General features: G+C 37.0%; 1 protein-coding gene and 1 pseudogene across 3 annotated transcripts; one reads left to right on the forward strand and one right to left on the reverse strand.

The window, feature by feature from the left end:
* Window positions 1-5,810: 5,810 nt before the first annotated feature.
* LOC128014956 (ADAMTS-like protein 2) lies at window positions 5,811-8,855 on the reverse strand (annotated as a pseudogene).
* Window positions 8,856-12,142: 3,287 nt separating this feature from the next.
* LOC127987852 (protein myomaker-like) lies at window positions 12,143-20,608 on the forward strand. Of its 3 annotated transcripts, none has more exons than XM_052590229.1 (6): window positions 12,143-12,530; window positions 14,940-15,054; window positions 15,238-15,386; window positions 15,563-15,679; window positions 15,802-15,942; window positions 19,259-20,608. In XM_052590229.1, the coding sequence occupies exons 1-6, from the start codon at window positions 12,396-12,398 to the stop codon at window positions 19,379-19,381; spliced, it is 780 nt and encodes a 259-aa protein (XP_052446189.1). In that variant the 5' UTR covers window positions 12,143-12,395; the 3' UTR covers window positions 19,382-20,608. The 3 variants fall into 3 exon arrangements, with proteins under 3 accessions (XP_052446189.1, XP_052446196.1, XP_052446204.1); XM_052590236.1 differs by having other exon boundaries at window positions 19,262-20,608; XM_052590244.1 differs by lacking the exon at window positions 19,259-20,608 and having other exon boundaries at window positions 15,802-15,948.
* The last annotated feature ends 349 nt before the right edge of the window (window positions 20,609-20,957 follow it).

A 20,957-nucleotide genomic window follows, 5' to 3' on the forward strand; every position in this document is an offset into this window, starting at 1 on the left:
GGTGTAAAAAAAATATTTGCTTATATATATATATATATATATATATATATATATATATATATATATATATATAATTATTTATTATGTAACTAACAGGGCTTTTTAAGGGCATGGGAACGAGTAAATTTTTGATATTTCACATTCCTTTGTCTGTCACATATATTTACTGCTGTAGTGAAATAGATTATTAAAATATATATATGGTATGATGAAATGGTGTGGATGTATGGTATATTTAATTTGTGCGATTATAATACCAACTGCAGTCATAGTTTTGCATGATTGTAAATTCGTGTGTTTGACTGTGTAATCTAATCGACTGATTTTATGATCTGTGTGTAGTGCAACTCAGTTTGCATTGATTTTGATCAAAAATAACTCTGAAGTCACCAGAATAATGATCTGTTATTGTCTTTTATCTTTTTCATTTGTTGATAAATGCAAGTTTTGTTAACATTGACATTGGCTGTGTGAGAATTTAGTGACTGAGTTTCAAGCTATGATGTTGTGATAAATGCACATATTTAACTGCGCATGCTGTTTGCTGCCCAGCAGGTGGCATCAGTTCTTGTGTTGAAAAAATGATCTATTATTGGTTAATTAAAAACATCAAACAAGAGAAAAACGTGTCTGTGTGTTATGTTATGATGGCAATTATGGAGATGAATATTGCTGAATGTAACTATGATTTCTGACTCCCTGAAACTGATTAAATGTTTTATAATCTTAATTAGAGCTGTAATCGGGCCTTAAAAGTTAGGCCCGACAGGACCCGAGCCCGACAGGTTTCGGCCCGAGCCCGACAAGTACATTCTGATTGACAGCTTTTTTAAAGCCCGAACCCGTTTACAGCCCGACATTATTCAAATGTGCGCACGCACACAGCTGTTTTGCCTTTTGCCAACAATGAGCAATTTATTCATGTTTTAACATAATTTACTCATAACTAACGTAGACTAGACCACTTGGAAGTTGGAATAAAGAAATAAAATAAGTCCTGTGTCACATCGTAACATCTCAGCATTCTAGTACATAGGCTCATTTAACCTATAAATAGACCAACGCACAAATAAAAACGAGTCATTTAAAAAAAAAATTAAATTAAGATAAATTTTAAATTAAGATGGGTATTTGGCAATAACGAAATTAAGATAAAGGCTTAGCCGGATTTGCTTTATTTAATAAAAGAATAATGCCAACATTAGCATAAACACTCTGTCAACATTATGCATTTAAGACTCAATGAATATTTAGTTATCATTTGAAAAACCTTTACTCACAGAGATTAGGCTAGGTCTACATGTTTATGTGGAGGAAAATGATTGAATCCACTGTAGATGTCTTGCCAAAAAAATAAATAAAATAAAGATAAAAACACAAGCTACAAGTTATTAAAAGCAATTGAATAAAAGTGTGTTTTCAAGCGTGACTTGAAAACTGACAAGTCAGGTGCAGAGCGAACATGATTAGGCAAGCTATTCCATAGTGTCGGGCCCGCAATGGCAAAGGCACGATAACCTCTGTGTTTTAACCTGTATCGTGGTATAGATAAAAGTTTCTGTGTACCTGACCTAAGATCTCTGGAAGGATTGTAATGAGGGGAGCTAGGTTATTTAGGCATTTATAGACAAATAAAAGGATTTTAAAATTAACCCTAAACCGAACCGGCAACCAGTGAAGGGATGCTAAGTTCGGGGTAATATGTTCACGTTTGCGAGTGCCTTTTAGAAGTCTCGCTGCTGCATTTTGGACTATTTGAAGACGTGTTAGAGTTGTTGAATTTATTCCATAATATAGAGAATTACAGTAGTCTAGTCGAGATGACAGGAATGCATGTATCACCCATTCAAAAGCTTGGGGACATAGAAAAGGTTTAACTTTAGTCAGCATACTTAGATGGAAAAAACAATATCTGACAACAGAATTCACTTGCTTATCCAGTTTCAACAAACTATCTAATGAAACACCAAGATTTTTCACACAGGTATTTACCGGCAAAGAAAGTGTATATGCTTCAGGGAGGTGGTTTAAACTACTTTTAGAAGGACCAAAGATTATAAGTTCTATAAGTTTTATTTTCATTTAATTTTAGGAAATTTGCAGACATCCACTTCTTTATTTCGTCTATGCAAGCCAACAGGTGTTCAAATGAGTTTTTTCCTGCCCGTTTAATAGGGACATAAATCTGAATGTCATCTGCATAGCAGTGAAACAACACATCATATTTTTTAAATATGGATCCCAGAGGGAGCATATATAGGGAAAAGAGTGTAGGGGCCAGGATTGAGCCCTGAGGGACCCCCCATCGAAGGAGAGCAACAGAGGACATAGAGGAGCCAAAACGGACAGAGAATCTTGGATCGCTTAAATATGAACTAAACCAATTTAATACTGTTCCTTTCAGCCCCACATCATATTCGAGTAATTTGAGGGTGTCTAAATGATGATTTTTTCTTTTTTGTTTTCTTTACATTTCTTGTCTTTTCTACAGAGCCTCTGCAGATATTTTTAATGAAACCTGTGAGGTTTCTGTCCCTCCATTGAAAGTCCATGTAACCAAAAATTTGAAGATCCAGAAAGGTCATGAAAGCATCCTAAAATGAACCCATACAAATAATAAACCTCATATATCAACACATACATAAAGTGCATCACATTAGGCAAACACGAAAGCTTATGCTAGAAAAAAAAACTCATTGGTTTTCATATACAGTATCACACATATGCACAATTGAGCTTCCGTGTTTACCATATGTGTTGTGCTCTATGCATGTGTGTGAATAATTGTTTAGAGGTAAATAAAAGCCTAAACTGAATCTGTTCATCATAAGAAGCCGTCATATCTCTTCACAAGACTTGAATAACATTTCCCATATACGGGGCTCCATGATATTTCTGTGGCAGTTGCAGCACACGCACCTAGGCTGGCATTCTCTGCCAATGCAGAAATCATGAACTGGCTCTGGTCGAGTCAAAGCATCACAATAAACATCATCCACTTCAATCTATTTGACATCATCCACTTCTTCTAAAGGAGTCTTTGGTTATCCCTGCCGCAAATAAAACACAGCATCTCAGACTAGGTCACAGTTCAGCCACCTGCACTGTATATCAGGCAGATCATTCACATTTGTTGATGTCGAGACACCAACTGACTCTCCAGTCATAAACCCACTAACATTTTTACCATTCCTGGTCACACTCATTACCTTAATGCCAAGGCTGGAAAACAGCACATTCCCTCAACTAGACAGGAGCCAATAAAATTTGTTCCTTGTGATAAATTCCTGGCATTTATCTGATGTGACAAGCATAGTGAATAATTCAGTTCAACAAATTGAATTATGTTTCTCAGAAAGTCAGTCTTCCTTACATTCAGGCCTTCTCTTCTTCTCCCCACCTGGAATCTTTCTCTTCTGCTCCGGATATGAGTAAGGGCATTTCATGAGATGTTGTTTATGATCTCTGGCAGAGGGGCAGGTAATGCAGTGTTTCGACGTGGTGGAGGGAACCCAGCATGAATTATAAATATGATGGAATGCAATCCCGCCAGTCTCTGCTTGGCCGATTCCCCTCGGCGCTTTTTGTATGTCAAATGTCTTATATGTTTGTATGTTTGTATGTATGTATGTACGTTTGTATGTCTCAAAGAATGTTACAAAAAAAAAAAAAACAAGACAAGAGCTTGAGTCTGCAGTACATTCCATTCTCCCACGAACAGGGCTGTCCCACCCGAGCCCATCCAGAACAGCTTTGGCATGCCAGGGTGGAGGGCTAAGACCTACTCCTAACATTTGAAACCAACTGATAAAAGATATCCACTGGTTCAGTGCATGGAAGACTTTGCAGGATGAGTCATCAAAACTCCAATTCTAGCCTCAAGATCATGCCACTGCACAGAATTGTATCCAATCAAATGCCCTCTAGAATGAGAAAGCGCCTCTCATAACACCACTGACCAGAAAGTAGCAAATCATGTCTGTAATATGAGTAAAGCCTATTGGGTGTTTTCTTTTTTTTATATATATATAGAATTATTAAAATATTACAAATAAAATAATTATTATAAAAATTCAAGTTCAAAAGTTTGGGGTCGAAAATGAATACTTTTATTCAGCAAGTATGCATTAAATTGATGTGCAATTATTTATTTATTTTTTAATCAAAGGACACTGAAATGAATATCACAGTTTCTAAAAAAAAATAATAGGCAGCACTATTAACATTGTTGTCAACATTGATAATAAAAATAACTGTTTCTTGAGCACCAAAGATTTCTGAAGGATCGTGTGACAGTGAAGACTGGAATAATGACTTTTGAAAATTCTGCTTTGCCATCACAGGAATACATTTAATTTTATAAAATATGAAAATAGAAAATGGTTATTTTGTATTGTAATGGTATTTCAGAAAATGTACTGTGTTTGTGTAAGCATAAGAGACAAAACAAATATGGTAATGTACATGATCATGTTTACCTGGTGCGATTGCTGCAATTGCGTGAAAAGGAAGTAGCAGTTCTGTTTAGGAGCAGGACGTCCCCTGTGTCATTTCGCCGATGCCCGATGGTGACCTCAAGCAGTGAGCCATTAAGACCCACTTGCTCAAGACTGCTGTAGTCTAACTCCATGGGCTTTCAGAGAAAAAGCCATCTCTTCGAGTAAGAAGCTGATTGGTTGAGATGTTGGGAAGAACACCATTGGAGCCAATCCGCTCTCCCAGCAGCATTCTCCAGATGAGGTTTTCAGAGTTTCCTATGTCCTCCGCAGGTCTGCTCGCGGGTGCTACACCAGGGGCTCCTACTCCACTCCAGCTGCAGTTCCCCTTTTTTTAAAAAAGAGAGTTTGAGTCATAAAAAAAAAGATGGATTCATTTTCCTCTGAAGAATCATTTAATTTGCTTGAGGGTTGTACCTGTTAAGGTACATCTGAAATAGAATCCTAAAAACTTGGTCAGTGCCAAACCAAAACAAAGTCTGGGTTTTAAACAGATCCCTACAGATCACTACAATCAATAGCAACTCATTTAAGAGGATTACAGCTAAATTTTTGTTGTGAATCCTCTTGTTGTATCATAGACTATAATGCAAGACAGGGGCATAGCCTTCATTAGGACATCCAACCTCATTTATAATTATTAATGTCAGAAAGACAGCAAACATGAACGGCCGTAATTCTCTGACTCCCTGTCACACTACGCTCCCAGAAGGAACACAGCCAAGAATACTCGAAATAGTCTTTATTAATCCAACACAGGAGTAAATCCAGCAGGGAGAACAGGAGGAAAGCACACGTATGGAACTGGTAAATCCGACAAAATACAACTGAAAGGACTAGAGTTATGAAAGCAGGATAATGAGGGAACTAAGATAGGGTGACAATATGAGCCATTTTCCCAGGACACGTCCTTGCCAGGATTTTTATATTGCCTAAAATATCCAGATTTTGGCTGTTTGTGCTGTGCAGATCGATCATTGTATGACATTCATAAGAGCTATAGAGAGCAGAGCAGACGGCTCCTCATGCATTAAAATCACTCTCTTTGCACTTTGCTGTCATACAGTGATCGGTGCGCAGCGAAGCTTGAATGAACGAACCAACACCTAACATGTATGTGTATTTGCATTGCTTTGATCGTTCTCTGTAGATTTCACTTTCTCAAACTCCACGACTGGTTGATTATGTACCATACCTGCATGTTATTGGTCAAACTGCTTTGGATGTTTTAGGCAATATAGAATTTCTGGCACGGATGCGTCCTAGGAAAATGGCTCATGTGGTCACCCTAAACTAAGAAGACACACCTGGGAACTAATCAGCAATCAAGGAGACAGAAACTGGGTCACAGAGAAAAAACACACACAGAAAAGTCCAATGTTCTGACACTTCCGCAGAGCTCTTTGGCTGATGTACTATAAAGAACTCCACAGGGCCAGTGATGATAGCTCAGTGAGCCATGTACTCTCTCTGACTTGTCTATTCTCCATTTACTTCAGATACACTGAAAGCATTTTTTTTTTCTTTAATAAAAAGGTCACAGTAAACTTTTGAAGTCCTCTTTCATTGTTAAATTGTGCAGCAGCAGGTACGGCATGACATCAAATCAGCATATTTGATGTCATACACCGATCGGTCTGTGCAGCGCCACTTCAAAGCCAATGGTTCAACGCGACAAATGGTTCACCAAATTCATTCAAAACATGGATTAAAAAAATGAAATGCCTCTGTGGGTTGCTCGGGGAAGAGCCGTTCTGATTTGTCTTTATACTTTGGTTGGCAAAATTGAGCAAAACAGACAACACTTGTGTCTAAAATAACACAATATTAACTTTTTAATGAACTGTTGTATGAGTATCACATTTGCACTAGTGTGATACTGCTCTTAGCCTACAGCTCATGTGATATTTTTAACTATGTGATTTAAATATAAGACAAAATTTCAAACAGGGGCATTTTTAATAATTATAATTACTCCATAATTAATTAATCTAATTAACATGTTAAATTACCAGCCCTACATTTAACACAATCTTATAAGCATATTAAAGAAATATATAGACAAAAACAGATATTTACCTGTATACTGGACTTGTGTGTTAGTATCCTGCTCACAATTAATGCTCGCTGTCTCGTACACTTCATTAGTTTCCTGGCCAGGCTTTTGTCCTTCCACAGCCCATGGTCCAGTGGTCTGTACCTGGTTTCCCTTCATCTCAGGGACTGTCTTATCATATATGCTCTCATTATGGTGTAAAACACTCCCGATCTCCACAGACACCAGACTGGATCCTCCTTGGGGGCCCGTGTAAATGGGGGGTTGGGAGACAGAAGCCTTAGATTCCCTCATCACTGTAATATGGCAATAATGGCAATAAAAGAGTAAAAAAAAAAAAAGGCCAGAATACAATATTTCCCTTTTCCTCGTTTGTATCCATCCTAGATTTAAGTGAAACTATTGAGTCATTCTTCCTGGGACAATGCATCAGAATATTACCATTTACGCAGAGTGAACCATTAGACCTTTGGCCTGCACTAAGTCAAAGCCATGGTTAGCCAGCCAGTGAGATTACCCATAAGCCTTTGGCGGCGAAGAGAGGACCACGGCTACAGTACCAGAATATTGATGGGCTGATCGATGGGCCCTTTTGCCACGATGTACTCGATCCCCGTCTCATGCACATCAGTAGGCCGCCGGTATTTGAAAATGGTCCCTGCTGCGTGGAAGTTCTGAGGGGTGTCCACTTTATATGCACCGTTGAAGAAAAAGTTCCCTGCTTGGTCAGTCACAGCCACTGATCTATATATATATATATATATATATATATATATATATATATATATATATATTTATATATATATATATATATATTCTATATTATAGATCAGTGGTCACAGCTAGAAAATATAGCGATGGGAAGATTGGATGATTTTATTGATTCACTCATCTGCTCTCATTCAGCTAAATGAACTAATCTTTATTCAAGTCATTTCTTTCAGTTGAGCAGAATTAAAATGTTACATATTCAATAGCCCTCCCAAACACATCCACCAATGCAATTTTTTTTTTTTAATCAAAAATATTTAAAAAATCAATTAAATGCAGCCAAAGATAAACTATGACAAAACATAAATGATTGATTTGTCACGTCGCATGTAAAGACTGTGTTTTATGTATATATTTTTGATTAGCCTCCAGGCCTGTTTTTTGTTTTCAGTTTTCATTTAATTTTAGTTAATTATTTTAGTAATTTTTATGCCCTTTTTGTTGTTGTTTATTTCTATTTAGCCTTTTTTTTTCAGTTTATTCGTTTTGAACTTCAACCCAAACTTATCTCATTTAGTTGCCATTTCTAATTTTCATCAAGTGTTTTTTAGTTCAAGGTTTTATATATATAATAAAATTATTGTAATTTTATTTCAGCTTTATTTCAATTAACACTTTTTTTTTCAGGTTTTTATCAACAATAACACCGATTAGCCTACTAGGGCAATTATTGTTGGTTTCAATGCACAGATTTGTGCCCCGTGTCATGGAACACCTGATATTGCAGGTGAAGTATGAAGTATGAAGTATCATCATTAGATTGAAAGTCTAACACACTGAAAGCCATTCAGAGGTTTGCTCACCCAGGATATCTGCGGACTTCTTCCTCTCTATAATCTGGTTGTCCCATGATCCTTCTGGGATTTGAGTTATGAAAGAATAGCCTTCAAAGAAAGAGTTCACTTCATTAGAATACTGGTTCCTTTATGAATTTACTTAGAACCACTGAATATGAATGGCGTTCTACAAAACTCTGAACTGACATTACCTAAACTAGAAGCCCCATGGCGAAAGTTCCCAGTAATGCGAGTGCAGCTGCTCCCATCTCCCTGACACACGCTGCACTTATCCAGAGTGTTGGGGGAGAAGAGGACACCATCACATCCAATGGGCTGCAAAGTTACACATCAGCTTATAAGTTTAGATCACATGCCTGAGAAAAATCATATGCAATGTAAGCTACTTACTCCACATCTCCCATTTACACACACACCCCTGTAGTTGCTGTACTTGTTCCATCACGTGCAGGTACCATCAACTGTCTTTGACCATCAGAGGTGGTGCAGTGCAAGTCACATGGATTGCTGGAGATATGAGCGTAGTCATCGACAGGAATATAAAACAATTCATTGTTTTGATGTAAATGATACCTTCACAGCACAGCTTCATTAAATAAAACAGTTAATACCGGGATAGAGAGGTTTCCAGTGGGAACTTTTTCCATTGTAAACCTGAGAGTTGAATGACCAGCACTGCTCTTCTCTGAAGCTCCTTCCTGTAGAAGGACATTCCTGTAATTCATAGAAAGACATTCAGTAGAACATAATGGAATCTTGCTTTGTAGTCTACTTGATTTCAATAGACATTAAAACTGACCAAAAAGAGCAAATTATGCATGCATTAATAGTGAGCCTCAGGTGGAAGTGGAACGTGAGACTTGTTGTCAAGTCAGTTTTTTTTTCACAAAGTTTTTTTTCCTGGTGCCTAATAAAAACAAGTGAAATGATTTAAGCATTAAAATAGTTCAAGGAAGAAGACTAAAACCAAAAACCTTTTTTTTTCAAAATATAATAAAAAAAAGTGGTACAAAAACACTGAATTTGAATCGGCTAACATACTATGGTGGAAGGCCAAAAAACATGCTAGGATAAATCATGATGATGACATAAAAGGTTGAAATTCTGAGATAAGTCAAACAAGTTGAAACAAAATGTTAGATTCAAGTTTGACCTTAGAGACTTTTCTGTCATAAACATTGCTTAGAATCTCAAAATTATGACTAAGTATGGCATAAATTGGACGTATTATATCATAATTATAATTTTTTTAAATCTCATAATTATGTATTTGTACGGCATGTCACAAAAATTACACTTTGTCTCATGTTTTTACAATAATGACATTGTTTATCTCATAATTGTCATAAATATGACTTTTTTTCTTCTAATTACAGGTGCATTTCAATAAATTAGAATGTCGTGGAAAATTCATTTGGGTAATTTATTGAGATGCACCTGTATGACTTAATATATTCATGCCTGTGTGTGACGTGCACATTTATAGACCACATGTTCTCTTCATTGCCTGTCTGTCTGCTCTGTATGGGACGCTTCGCTACACTTAAAGCTCAGTCAAACACTCCTCTCAACCACAGATTTTTATGGTGACAGACATACTTCAGGAGATTTGCACAGTCTGGAAGTCTGGAGAAATTAGGTAGAAAACACAGGGAAGGTATGTGTGTGTGACAATGAGAGGGAGAGAAATCCTTCAATACTTCTGAGATGAATGGCTGTGTAGGGAAGATGCATATTCATTTTTATGCATAGACAAGAAAATAGAAATGTTCCTTCATTCTAAACTAGAGAATGAAAAACACAGAAAATCAAGTGTATTTTGTGGATAAAAATAAATGAAAAAAAAACGTTATTGCTCTGTAACTAGCTGTCTAATGTACCGAATGCATTACATTCATAGTCCAAACAAATGTTCTTCTCACACGACAGCTATGTTATTAGAGCCTAATTCTGCAGCGTCTATTTTGGAACAATGAATCAGCTCTGCTATACAAACCAATTGTAAACTAAGACGATATAGGGAAATAAAAAGTCAAATGATCAGTGCTTTCTAGCAGTTGGTTCATGCTATTAAGGAAAATATTTTGGTCATGAATAATTTTAATCCATGCTCCTGGTCTGTTTTTGAATTATTCACCGCTGGTTATTCCAATGGAATAATAAGCTACACAGACTATTTAGTTCATGTTAACCAGCTATTCAGACATTGTTTTTTTTTCGCTTTGGCTCCATTGTGGTCTGGAATTTCAAAATCAAAATAATGATGGAGATCACTGTCTTAAATATTATTTTCAGAAGGTTAAACCTTTATTTTAAAAATATCACAGTATAACAGGGTTGAACAGAGGCAAAGAAAAATTCTGTACTTGCTTTTTCTCAATTTCAGGGGAAAACATGATTGACATATTTCAGTAATTAAAATAATAAATACATTAAAGTAATATTTTACCATTTTTATTATATTTATTATTTTTGGTCCTGTTTAACATGGATAATGCTTCAGAAAACTGTAAATGTCTGGAAAGAAACTGCTAAGTCATCAGTAAAAGAAACGCTTGCGTTACTGTTTTTCTTGATTGTGAATAATGATCATTTTCTCAGATTCTCATTTCAGTCAGATGATAAAGATAACAAAGAGATTTTTAGGTCAACAGTGTATATTCTGTTCAAAAATACACAGGCTTTAGACCAGAGGTTCTCATCTAGGAATTCAGATGACAGTGCAGAAGATTTCAACGGCTGTGTCAATGTTATAATCCAGCTAATGAGTTTGTGCCAGAATACCTACTATTTAGAGTTCTGGAACCTAAAAAATGGTTTGCACAAAAGTGCATTTGACGAACTTTATGATTATACCTAAATTAACTAATGCCAAATTCAGTAGCTGTGCTACACAAGAATGTGGCCGCAGTGAGTTGGACGAGAGAAAGCAGTGATGTTGTACTTTCAGCAAGTGAACCTAAATGTGACTCATTCCTTAGCCATTCCAGGACAGTGACTGGTCGAGAAAGTAAACTCGTCTGTAAGTATCTAAGGTTTGCAATCTCTCTGGTGTCATTGAGTATCATGTTACAGTCACGTAGAGAATGTCGGGCGTGATGAACACTCAGCACACTGCACCCTTTCTGTTCCTCTCGCAGGTGCAACAGCTGAAAGAAGAACAGCTGTGACTGACAGGCCACAAAGTCCAGATCAAGACTCTCCCTCGTGTTCAAAATAACAAAACAAGGACTTTCCTGACTGTTGCGGACTGTGTGATGTCTTATTTAGAAAGTCGTGAAAGCCACATCAAAAAAGCCACAGGATACAGAAATAAGACAATGGGCATGCTTTTGAATTATGTAGGTTAAATCAAGAAGCACTCACAGTTCGTCTTGCTGTCTTTTAATGCGCTAAAATTTCAACAACACGAGTTTAAATTAGAGAAACATCACTAAGTCACATCTGTTTCCTATTGAGTTAGACTGACCATATTTCATTGACATCTGTTTTATTTCTGCCATTTATACTGAATTAAAGATGCTGATGCGTTTCTGCCGACTTTGGAATGTAAATATGAACATTTTAGAAGCTAAAATGTTTCAGCTGCAAAAAAAGTAAGAGATTTATCAGACATAAAAGATATATTTTGACCACATGAAATGTGACCAGTACAAAGTGAGAATTTGTTCTTGGGGTCCCTTCACTCATTTAATTGGCTCCCGGTCTATCTGTACATCTGGTATGGGTCTACACAAGACTCACCGGTCTCTAACACAACATCCTAAGCCGACACCTCACCTTAATCATTTACATTTTTCTACCCTCAGAACCACATTCACGTCAAACACAGAATGGCAATGACGCCTACAGGTGTTTTCATGAGGCCAGTGTCAATAACCCAATAGAGACAAGTTGTTTCTACAGATCCTGCTAAGGATCGATTCACCCATGAAGAAAATTGATGTCTGAGACTCAATACATCTCATCCCTCACACCCCCACCCACTGTTGTACTACAATCCCAAACATGTGTGACAGAAACGTGGCATGTGATTGCAGGCCTCTCCCAGTCCTCATGCAGACAGCTGCTGTTCTGATGACAGTGCGCATACGGACCCCTCTGAGTCATTTAAACTTTAAAGGTCCTCTAGAAGCGGATGCGAGTGTGTGAGAGTCACCCCTTCAGTCTCTCTTAGTCGCTTCTCCAAAAGATCTGGCGGCTTGAAACAACCAGACAATCTCTTAATTCCTTCCAAGTTTTCCAGAAATCCTGAGGCCTTTTATTAGGGTCAGAATGGGAGCATTTATTGCCAAGATGCTGCTGCCTACCATCAGCAGTTTGGTGTTCATCCCTGCAGCCAGTGTGGCCGCCAAGAGGGGTTTCCATATGGAGGCCATGGTCTATTTCTTCACAATGTTCTTCACAGCGGTAAGAGAATTGAAAATTATTTCAAAGACATATGAAGAAATATTCTTCATATTTACAGCTTGTGTATCACTCATTAGTAATGATATATTTGTGTTTAAGGGGCCTTTCACACAGAACGTGGTCTTGCATTTAAGTAGAACAAAGAAGCAGGGTTTAGAGATGTACTTTTAAAAGACACGCCATCTTGAAAATGTGGCACTAATGCATGAGATGCTAAAATGTTTACATAGCTATTTTAATTGTAAAAGTATATTTATTTATATAATTTTTTTTATATGATTTTATAGGATATATTTTTTATTTTATATAACCCTATGTGGAAATATATGTAATATACCTTTCTTGTACCGTTCACAAACAACATCTTGTGTTGAAAAAGCAGCAAGACAAAGCGCAATGTCAAAAACTCAATTTGTAATACAAATGTAAACTTAAAAAAGGCAAAAATAAGAAAATACAAACTTACACAGACATGATAGGTGTGATATTTAAATTTCAATTAAAGTGAAGTTAAATTCTATTTATTTATTTTTATATTTTTATATTTTTTTATATTAGATTTAAGTTATTTTAAATAGCCATATCCAGATATTTATCTCTATGTAGAAAGCAAATAAAAGGAAGTGCATGAGAACATGAAATCACATTCTGTGTAAACTGGCCTGGAATTCTTGATTTATTACAAAACAACCAATCAAGAAAAGATCACAAAACTCAAGCTGCTCCAGTTTGCTCAATCTGAAACACAACTGATAGCATAACTGGATGCATCTCTTACTATGGCCATAAGAAAACTTCTTCTGAAATTTTTCCAGACAATAACATGGAAAGTTTCTTCTTATCTGTCCTAGAACCTTTTAAATGTACAGGTGCATAACAATAAATTAAAATGTCATGGAAAAGTTAATTTATTTCAGTAATTCAAGTAACTCAAATTGTGAAACTTGTGTATTAAATACTTCAGTGCACACAGACTGGAGTAGTTTAAGCCTTTGGTTCTTTTAGTTGTGATGATTTTGGCTCACATTTAACAAAAACCCAACAAATCTCTAAAAATTAGAATATGGGGACATGCCAATCAGTTAATCAACTCAAAACACCTGCAAAGGTTTCCTGAGCCTTCAAGATGGTCTCTCAGTTTGGTTCACTAGGCTACACAATCATGGGGAAGAATGCTGATCTGACAGTTGTCCAGAAGAAGACCATTGACACCCTTCACAAGGAGGATAAGCCACAAACATTCATTGACAAAGGAGTGCTGTATCCAAGCATGTTAACAGAAGGTTAAGTGGAAGGAAAAAGTGTGGAAGAAAAAGATGCACAACCAACCGAGAGAACTGCAGCCTTATGATGACTGTCAAGCAAAATCGATTCAAGAATTTGAGTAAACTTCACAAGGAATGGACTGAGGCTGGGGTCAAGGCATCAAGAGCCACCACATACAGAGTTGTTCAGGAAATTGCTGAACTACAGACAACGTCAGAGGCGTCTTACCTGGGCTAAAGAGAAGAAGTACTGGACTGTTGCCCAGTGGTCCAAAGTCCAAAGATTTGTATTTCATTTGGAAACCAAGGTCCTCATATGGAGGAAGGGTGGAGAAGCTCATAGCCCAAGCTGTTTGAAGTCCAGTTTTAAGTTTCCACAATCTGTGATGATTTAGGGTGCAATGTCATCTGCTGGTGTTGGTCCATTGTGTTTTTTGAAAGCCAAAGTCACTGCACCCGTTTACCAAGAAATCTTGAAGCACTTCATGCTTCCATGCTTTTCCAGCAGCATTTGGAACCTGCCCAAACTGCACAAAGCACCAAAGTTTGGTTAAATGACCATGGTGTTGGTGTGCTTGACTGACCAACAAACTAACCAGACCTGAACCCCATAGAGAATCTTTGGGGTATTGTAAAGAGAAAAATGAGAAACAAGAAACCAAGCAATACAGATGAGCTGAAGGCCACTGTCAAAGAAACCTGGGCTTCTCACCTCAGCAGTGCCACAAACTGATCGCCTCCATGCCGAATTGAGGCAGTAATTAAAGCAAAAGGAGCCCCTACCAAGTTTTGAGTTCATGTACAGTAAATGAACATACTTTTCAGAAGGTCAACACTTCACTAAAAATGTTTTGTTTTGTTTTTTTGTCTTGTGAAGTATTGTAATTTGTTGAGATAGTGAATTGGTGGGTTTTCGTTAGATGTGAGCCAAAATCATCACAAATAAAATAGCCAAAGACTTAAACTTACTACTTCAATCTTTGTGCATTGAATTTATTTAATAAATGAGTTTCACAATTTGAGCTGAGTTACTGATATAAATGAACTTTCCCATGACATTCTATTTTATGGAGATGGACCTGTAAGCCAGAACGTTTCTATCAAGGTGACTTAGCCATCATGTGTTTTCTACATCTGTGCTCAGATTTACCATGCATGTGATGGTCCAGGCTTGTCCATTCTCTGTTTTATGAAGTATGAGATCCTGGAGTACTTCACCGTGTACGGCACAGCTATCTCCATGTGGGTCACACTACTAGGTGAGCAAATAATAGCATCTCTGTATCCTGCTTGCGAACATGTGATGGTGTGACTCCCACACGGGTCAAACAGTCAAACAAAGTGATTTAAAACAGTATTTTTTGTGAGCAGTGTGACAAGTTTTTATATCTTGCATTACACTGTGTCAAGTAAAGAATATGTGTCCATTTGATCAAATCCAGCGCTGGGAGATTTCGATGAACCCAAGCGCTCTTCGCTCACCATGTTTGGGGTGTTGACATCGGCTGTGAGAATCTACCAGGACCGCTTAGGCTACGGCATCTACTCCGGCCCCATTGGAACAGCTGTCTTCATGATAACAGTCAAATGGGTGAGTTTGAGAGACATCAGATGTCACTCTTACCGTGTTTTTTAAGGGCAAAGCTCCAAATAAACTTAATGAGGAATTATATTTTGCTTATATTGACAACACGGAAACTCAAGATTTTATTATCTTCCACAAATGCTTTCACAAGGTTTTACAATATTGTTTTTGCTTTGCTCCAGTTACAAAAAATGAAGGAAAAGAAAGGACTTTATCCAGACAAAAGTGTTTACACTCAACAAGTGGGGCCAGGGTTCTGCTTTGGCGCTCTTGCTTTGATGCTTCGCTTCTATTTTGAGGTAAAAATATGAATGTATATGAATATGTGCAGCTCTCAAACATCTACTGCAACTGGAGGAACTCATTACACAAAAGCATGTTTGCGTAACTGCAGTAATGACTTGCTCATTTTCTCCTGCAGGAGTGGGACTATGCTTATGTCCACAGTTTCTACCATGTGTCGCTGGCTGTGTCCTTCATTCTGCTGCTGCCCAATAAGAACCGCTATGCCGGGACGGGGCACAACGCAGCCAAACTCAACTGCTACACCCTCTTCTGCTGTGTATGATGCATCTTTTTATCTGAGCAAAACTGTAGAAGTGACCCTGAAAGCCACTCAGATGGCAAATAGTCTCATAGTGAGCATTTAAATAGATGGTTCACCCAACAAATAAGAATTCTGTTATCAGTAAATCTCAGTCATGATGTTCCAAACCTGTATGGCTTGCTTTCTTCTGTGGAACAAAAAAGGTTACATTTTTAGTGAGGTGCTGATTGCTCTTTTTCATGCGACCAGTGTTAATTTTGACACAAAATTTTAATTTAGTTTTAGTCTTAGTCTTTTGACTATAATTCTTTTTAGTTTTAGTCTAGTTTTAGTCATCTGATTTGTTTTAATTTTAGTCTTATTTTAGTCGACTAAAATTGCTTGGTATTTTAGTCGACTAAAATTGCTTGGTATTTTAGTCGACTAAAATTGCTTGGTATTTTAGTCGACTAAAATAAGACTAAAATCAATAACAGATTTACTAGACAATTTTTTACAGCTGGTATAGGAAACAAACTTAACCAAAATATATAAAACACTAATTCAACTTTATTTCAACACAACTGTGTCTTTATTTCGATTCAAAAGCTTTTATGCAGCAACAAACACTGTCATGATAATGTAAACAATAACTAGCTGCCAATTGACCATCAATAAAAGAAAAATAATGTTAGGTCCAGGACCTTAAAGCTTACAGCTGAGCTGAACAATAAGTGCATACATTTAAAGTAAATATTTAATAAGTTGGCAGCTGGGTGGATAAAAAAAGTAACAAGATTTTATAAGGTACTCATTTGTCTAGCAATATTGTATGTTTTAAATACTACAATATTGCTAGATTTGTATGTATAATGATAGGATGTGAACATTCATGTTTCACATGACTAATATAGAAATATTTGTGATATTGTCAACAAGTAGAACATTATAAAATATACTAAACATTAGTATTAATCAAATGTATTTATCATGATATTACGTATTAGTATTGTGCTCTCATCTAACTTGAAGAAGGGGCTGTTTTACAGTACTTTTCAGTTCGTAATATTTAATGCTACAACATCTACGCACTGCACTATTCCAATTTTGCTTAGCTCAATAAACAAAAGAACATCGTTGTAAAATTACATTTGAGAAAATGTCCGGGTGGCTCGTCTGTTAATGTCTTTTCAAATTGGTTGTGTTCTTGCCACGAATGAGCGCTCTGCGTGCTTTACACTTTGTTTTGTTTTGTTCGTCATCAAACGTGAAGTGAGCTGTGGACATTTTGTCGCTCTTTTAGACAGTAGGGACTTTAAGCAACAGCTGCGAATGGAACGGCTACAGCGACCGGAAGTTTGCCGTCACACCGCTGTAGCCAAGAACGTAAAAGTCACTAAGCAACGGTAAAACAGAACAGCGCAACGCAGCATTAATTCATTTATTGAGATCCAAAAAAATATATAATTTAAAAAAGCAAGAGAAGGATTGCTTTTGGCGTTAAATTATCAGTTTAAATGATCAGTGGAGGTGATCAGTTTGTGGCACTGCTGAGGTGAGAAGCCCAGGTTTCTTTGACAGCGGCCTTCAGCTCATCTGTATTGCTTGGTCTCTTGTTTCTCATTTTCCTCTTGATAATACCCCAAAGATTCTCTATGGGGTTCAGGTCTGGTTAGTTTGTTGGTCAGTCAAGCACACCAACACCTTGGTCATTTAACCAATTTTTGGTGCTTTTGGCAGTGTGGGCAGGTGCCAAATCCTGCTGGAAAATGAAAGCAGCAATCTTCAAAAAACTGGTCAGCAAAAGGAAGCATGAAGTGCTCCAAGATTTCTTGGTAAACGGGTGCAGTGACTCTGGTTTTCCAAAAACACAATGGACCAACACCAGCAGATGACATTGCACCCTAAATCATCACAGATTGTGGAAACTTAAAACTGGACTTCAAGCAACTTGGGCTATGAGCTTATCCACCCTTCCTCCATATGAGGACCTTGGTTTCCAAATGAAATACAAATCTTTGGACTTTGGACCACTAGGCAACAGTCCAGTACTTCTTCTCTTTAGCCCAGGTAAGACGCCTCTGACGTTGTCTGTAGTTCAGCAATTTCCTGGACACCTCTGTATGTGGTGGCTCTTGATGCCTTGACCCCAGCCTCAGTCCATTCCTCGTGAAGTTTACTCAAATTCTTGAATCGATTTTGCTTGACAGTCATCATAAGGCTGCAGTTCTCTCGGTTGGTTGTGCATCTTTTTCTTCCACACTTTTTCCTTCCACTCAAACTTCTGTTAACGTGCTTGGATACAGCACTCTGTGAACAGCCAGCTTCTTTGGCAATGAATGTTTGTCGCTTATCCTCCTTGTGAGGGTGTTAACGATTGTCTTCTGGACAACTGTCAGATCAGCATTTCTTCCCCATGATTGTGTAGCCCAGTGAACCAAACTGAGGGACCATTTTGAAGGCTCAGGAAACCTTTGCAGGTGTTTTGAGTTGATTAACTGATTGGCATGTCCCCATATTCTAATTTGTTGAGATAGTGAATTGGTGGGTTTTTGTTAAATGTTTCACAATTTGAGTTGAATTACTGAAACGAATGAACTTTTCCACAACATTGTAATTCATTGAGATGCACCTGTATATTCCAAGTCTTTTGGAGTCACTTTATGCAAGAAACAGACCATAAAAGTCATTCTTCAATTCTTCATATCCATCCTAGTTCTCCTTGGCATGTTCTCAAGAGCTCACAAAAGAAGTGGCAATGTCAAATTTCCAAATAAACATTCTTTTGACCTTTTCAGTGAATCAGTTGATTCAGTTCATAAGAATCATTTAGCCAGGAATTGGACTTGGTTTTCAATTCATAGCAGTTAATTCATAGGACTCATTCTGATTGTTTTCTCCAGTTTGAATATTATTGAAGGGGTACGGTTTAAGGTTAAGTCGTGGTCACACTAGACGTTGCGAAAGCAAAATTTGTACAGACAATGCAATGGTCGCAATCAGACGTCACTCTCTCCAGCATTTTGTGAAAACATTATTCTTCATATAAAACATATGAAAATATGTTACCTACTTCCCTTTATTTACACTTTTTCATATAACTTCAGAAGACTTGGAATATAGTCTTTGAGACATATGGACCATTTTATGATACTTGAATAATGCTTTTGAGTCTATTAGAAGCTTAAAGCTACCAGCACATATTTTTTCTTCGCAGAAGAAAGCAAGAAATAAAGGTTTGGAACAACATGAGTGTGATTTAATGATGACAGAATTGTGAGTTTGGGTTGAATTATGCCTTTAATTTTCCAGAGATTGCCCATCATGTTAATCACACTCCTTTTTTCAACAGCAGACTTCACAACCTCAGATGAAGGAAAAAGCACGGACTATCTGGACTACTCCTCAGAAACCCTGGATGCGGACCTGTAGTCCTGGCCTGCCACTACACAAATCTCCGCCACGCACCATGTAATGCCTGAAACTGTGTTTGTTAGCAGCAAAGTGAAAGTGAGGACAGTTATATGACCTCCCAGCAGGCCAAGTATGCCTTGGACAACTTAGGGATAGCATGATGCCAGCTTGACATCAGAATCAAACAGGTACTAAAACATGTGTTTAATGACTAGTGACATGATAAGGACTGTGACAGTTCACCTGAAAAGAAAAGAGCAAGACAAAGACTGGATTCCGACAAATCCAACTGGAAAGTTTTATCAGTCACAAAAAAAAAGAACACAGCAGAAGCATTATCTATCCAAAATGAATAAACTGTCTATCAGAGGTTCCTCAGTAGGAACCACTTGTCCACGTCCATTTAAGAGACTGTAAAAGAGGCCATTTAATTCTTTATATTCATCTGTTTGTGCCAGAACCAAACTCTAAACTAAACCTACTATATGAAGAAGGCACGTCCTGATTTTGCCAAATCCGATGTGTTCCTAGGTCAACATATTTTGTTGACCCTGGAACAACATTTTACTCCAAAAATATATTCTTAACCATATCCCTACACCTAAACCTAACCTTAACCATGAGTAATCCCTAAAATCAGAGGAAATGATAGATGAATGACACTGATGTACAAGCACCAAACACTGATTTTAAGCATAAACTTCACAAAATCTATAAACTTGTTCTTCAAATCTGATTGGTTAATCACAATGTTGTTCCAGGGTCAACAACGATGTTGTCCCAGGAACATGTCTCACTTGGTAAAATCAGGTTAGGCATGAAGAAGCAAACAAATGGTCTGATAGCAGCAGAATGAGGGAGGTCACATTTTCAAGTAAATCGGGAGACTTTTTCAATTTGTTTTTATGTAAATATATTTATTTCTTACAGTTTAGTTTTATGTATTAATTGACATTTTTCATTTTTAAATAAAATGATTTTTTTTCATGATTTATTGTAGTATTCATTTTCAACACACTCTGTTTGTGTATATTCAAGGAAAATTAACTGTTATATTACAACGGTGAAAGAATTGTGTGGCTTTGTTAAAACTTCATTGAATTATAGACTTCAGTCCATTTAAGTCAGTCCATCTGCACACTCGTAACACACACGACATGTTATAGACAAAACAGTCTCTCAGCAAATGTGAATGAATTTTTGGTCTGCAATGACTTCTTTGACTAGAGGTTAGTCAATGTTTAATTTAGATTATGTTCTAATAAAGTTGGGAATATACTCTTGGAAATACTTTCTTTTTTTTTTTTCTTTTTTTTTTTAATGTGTTGACGTTTTTTAAATTGTCATAAAAAAATGACTGAACTGAACAAAACAGGTTTAAACCAGAAACAATCATTTGATTAAATTAATTATAATGCACTTAGAATTAATGATGCAGCCATTTCACCTATTTTCAATGTGATCATCCAAAAGCACTCTGCCTGATGTTCAGATATTGAAGCATAAAGTTTTTATAAAACAAATATCATGAAAATGAGTTGTTAGCACAGCAGACGAGGTCCTCTAGAGCAACGAGGCCATATGTGACCACTCACGGTACCCTGGAGATGAACATGAGCTCATTTGCTTCATTCATA

Source organism: Carassius gibelio, chromosome A5 (assembly GCF_023724105.1).
Source record: "Carassius gibelio isolate Cgi1373 ecotype wild population from Czech Republic chromosome A5, carGib1.2-hapl.c, whole genome shotgun sequence".
Taxonomy (NCBI): Eukaryota; Metazoa; Chordata; class Actinopteri; order Cypriniformes; family Cyprinidae; genus Carassius; species Carassius gibelio.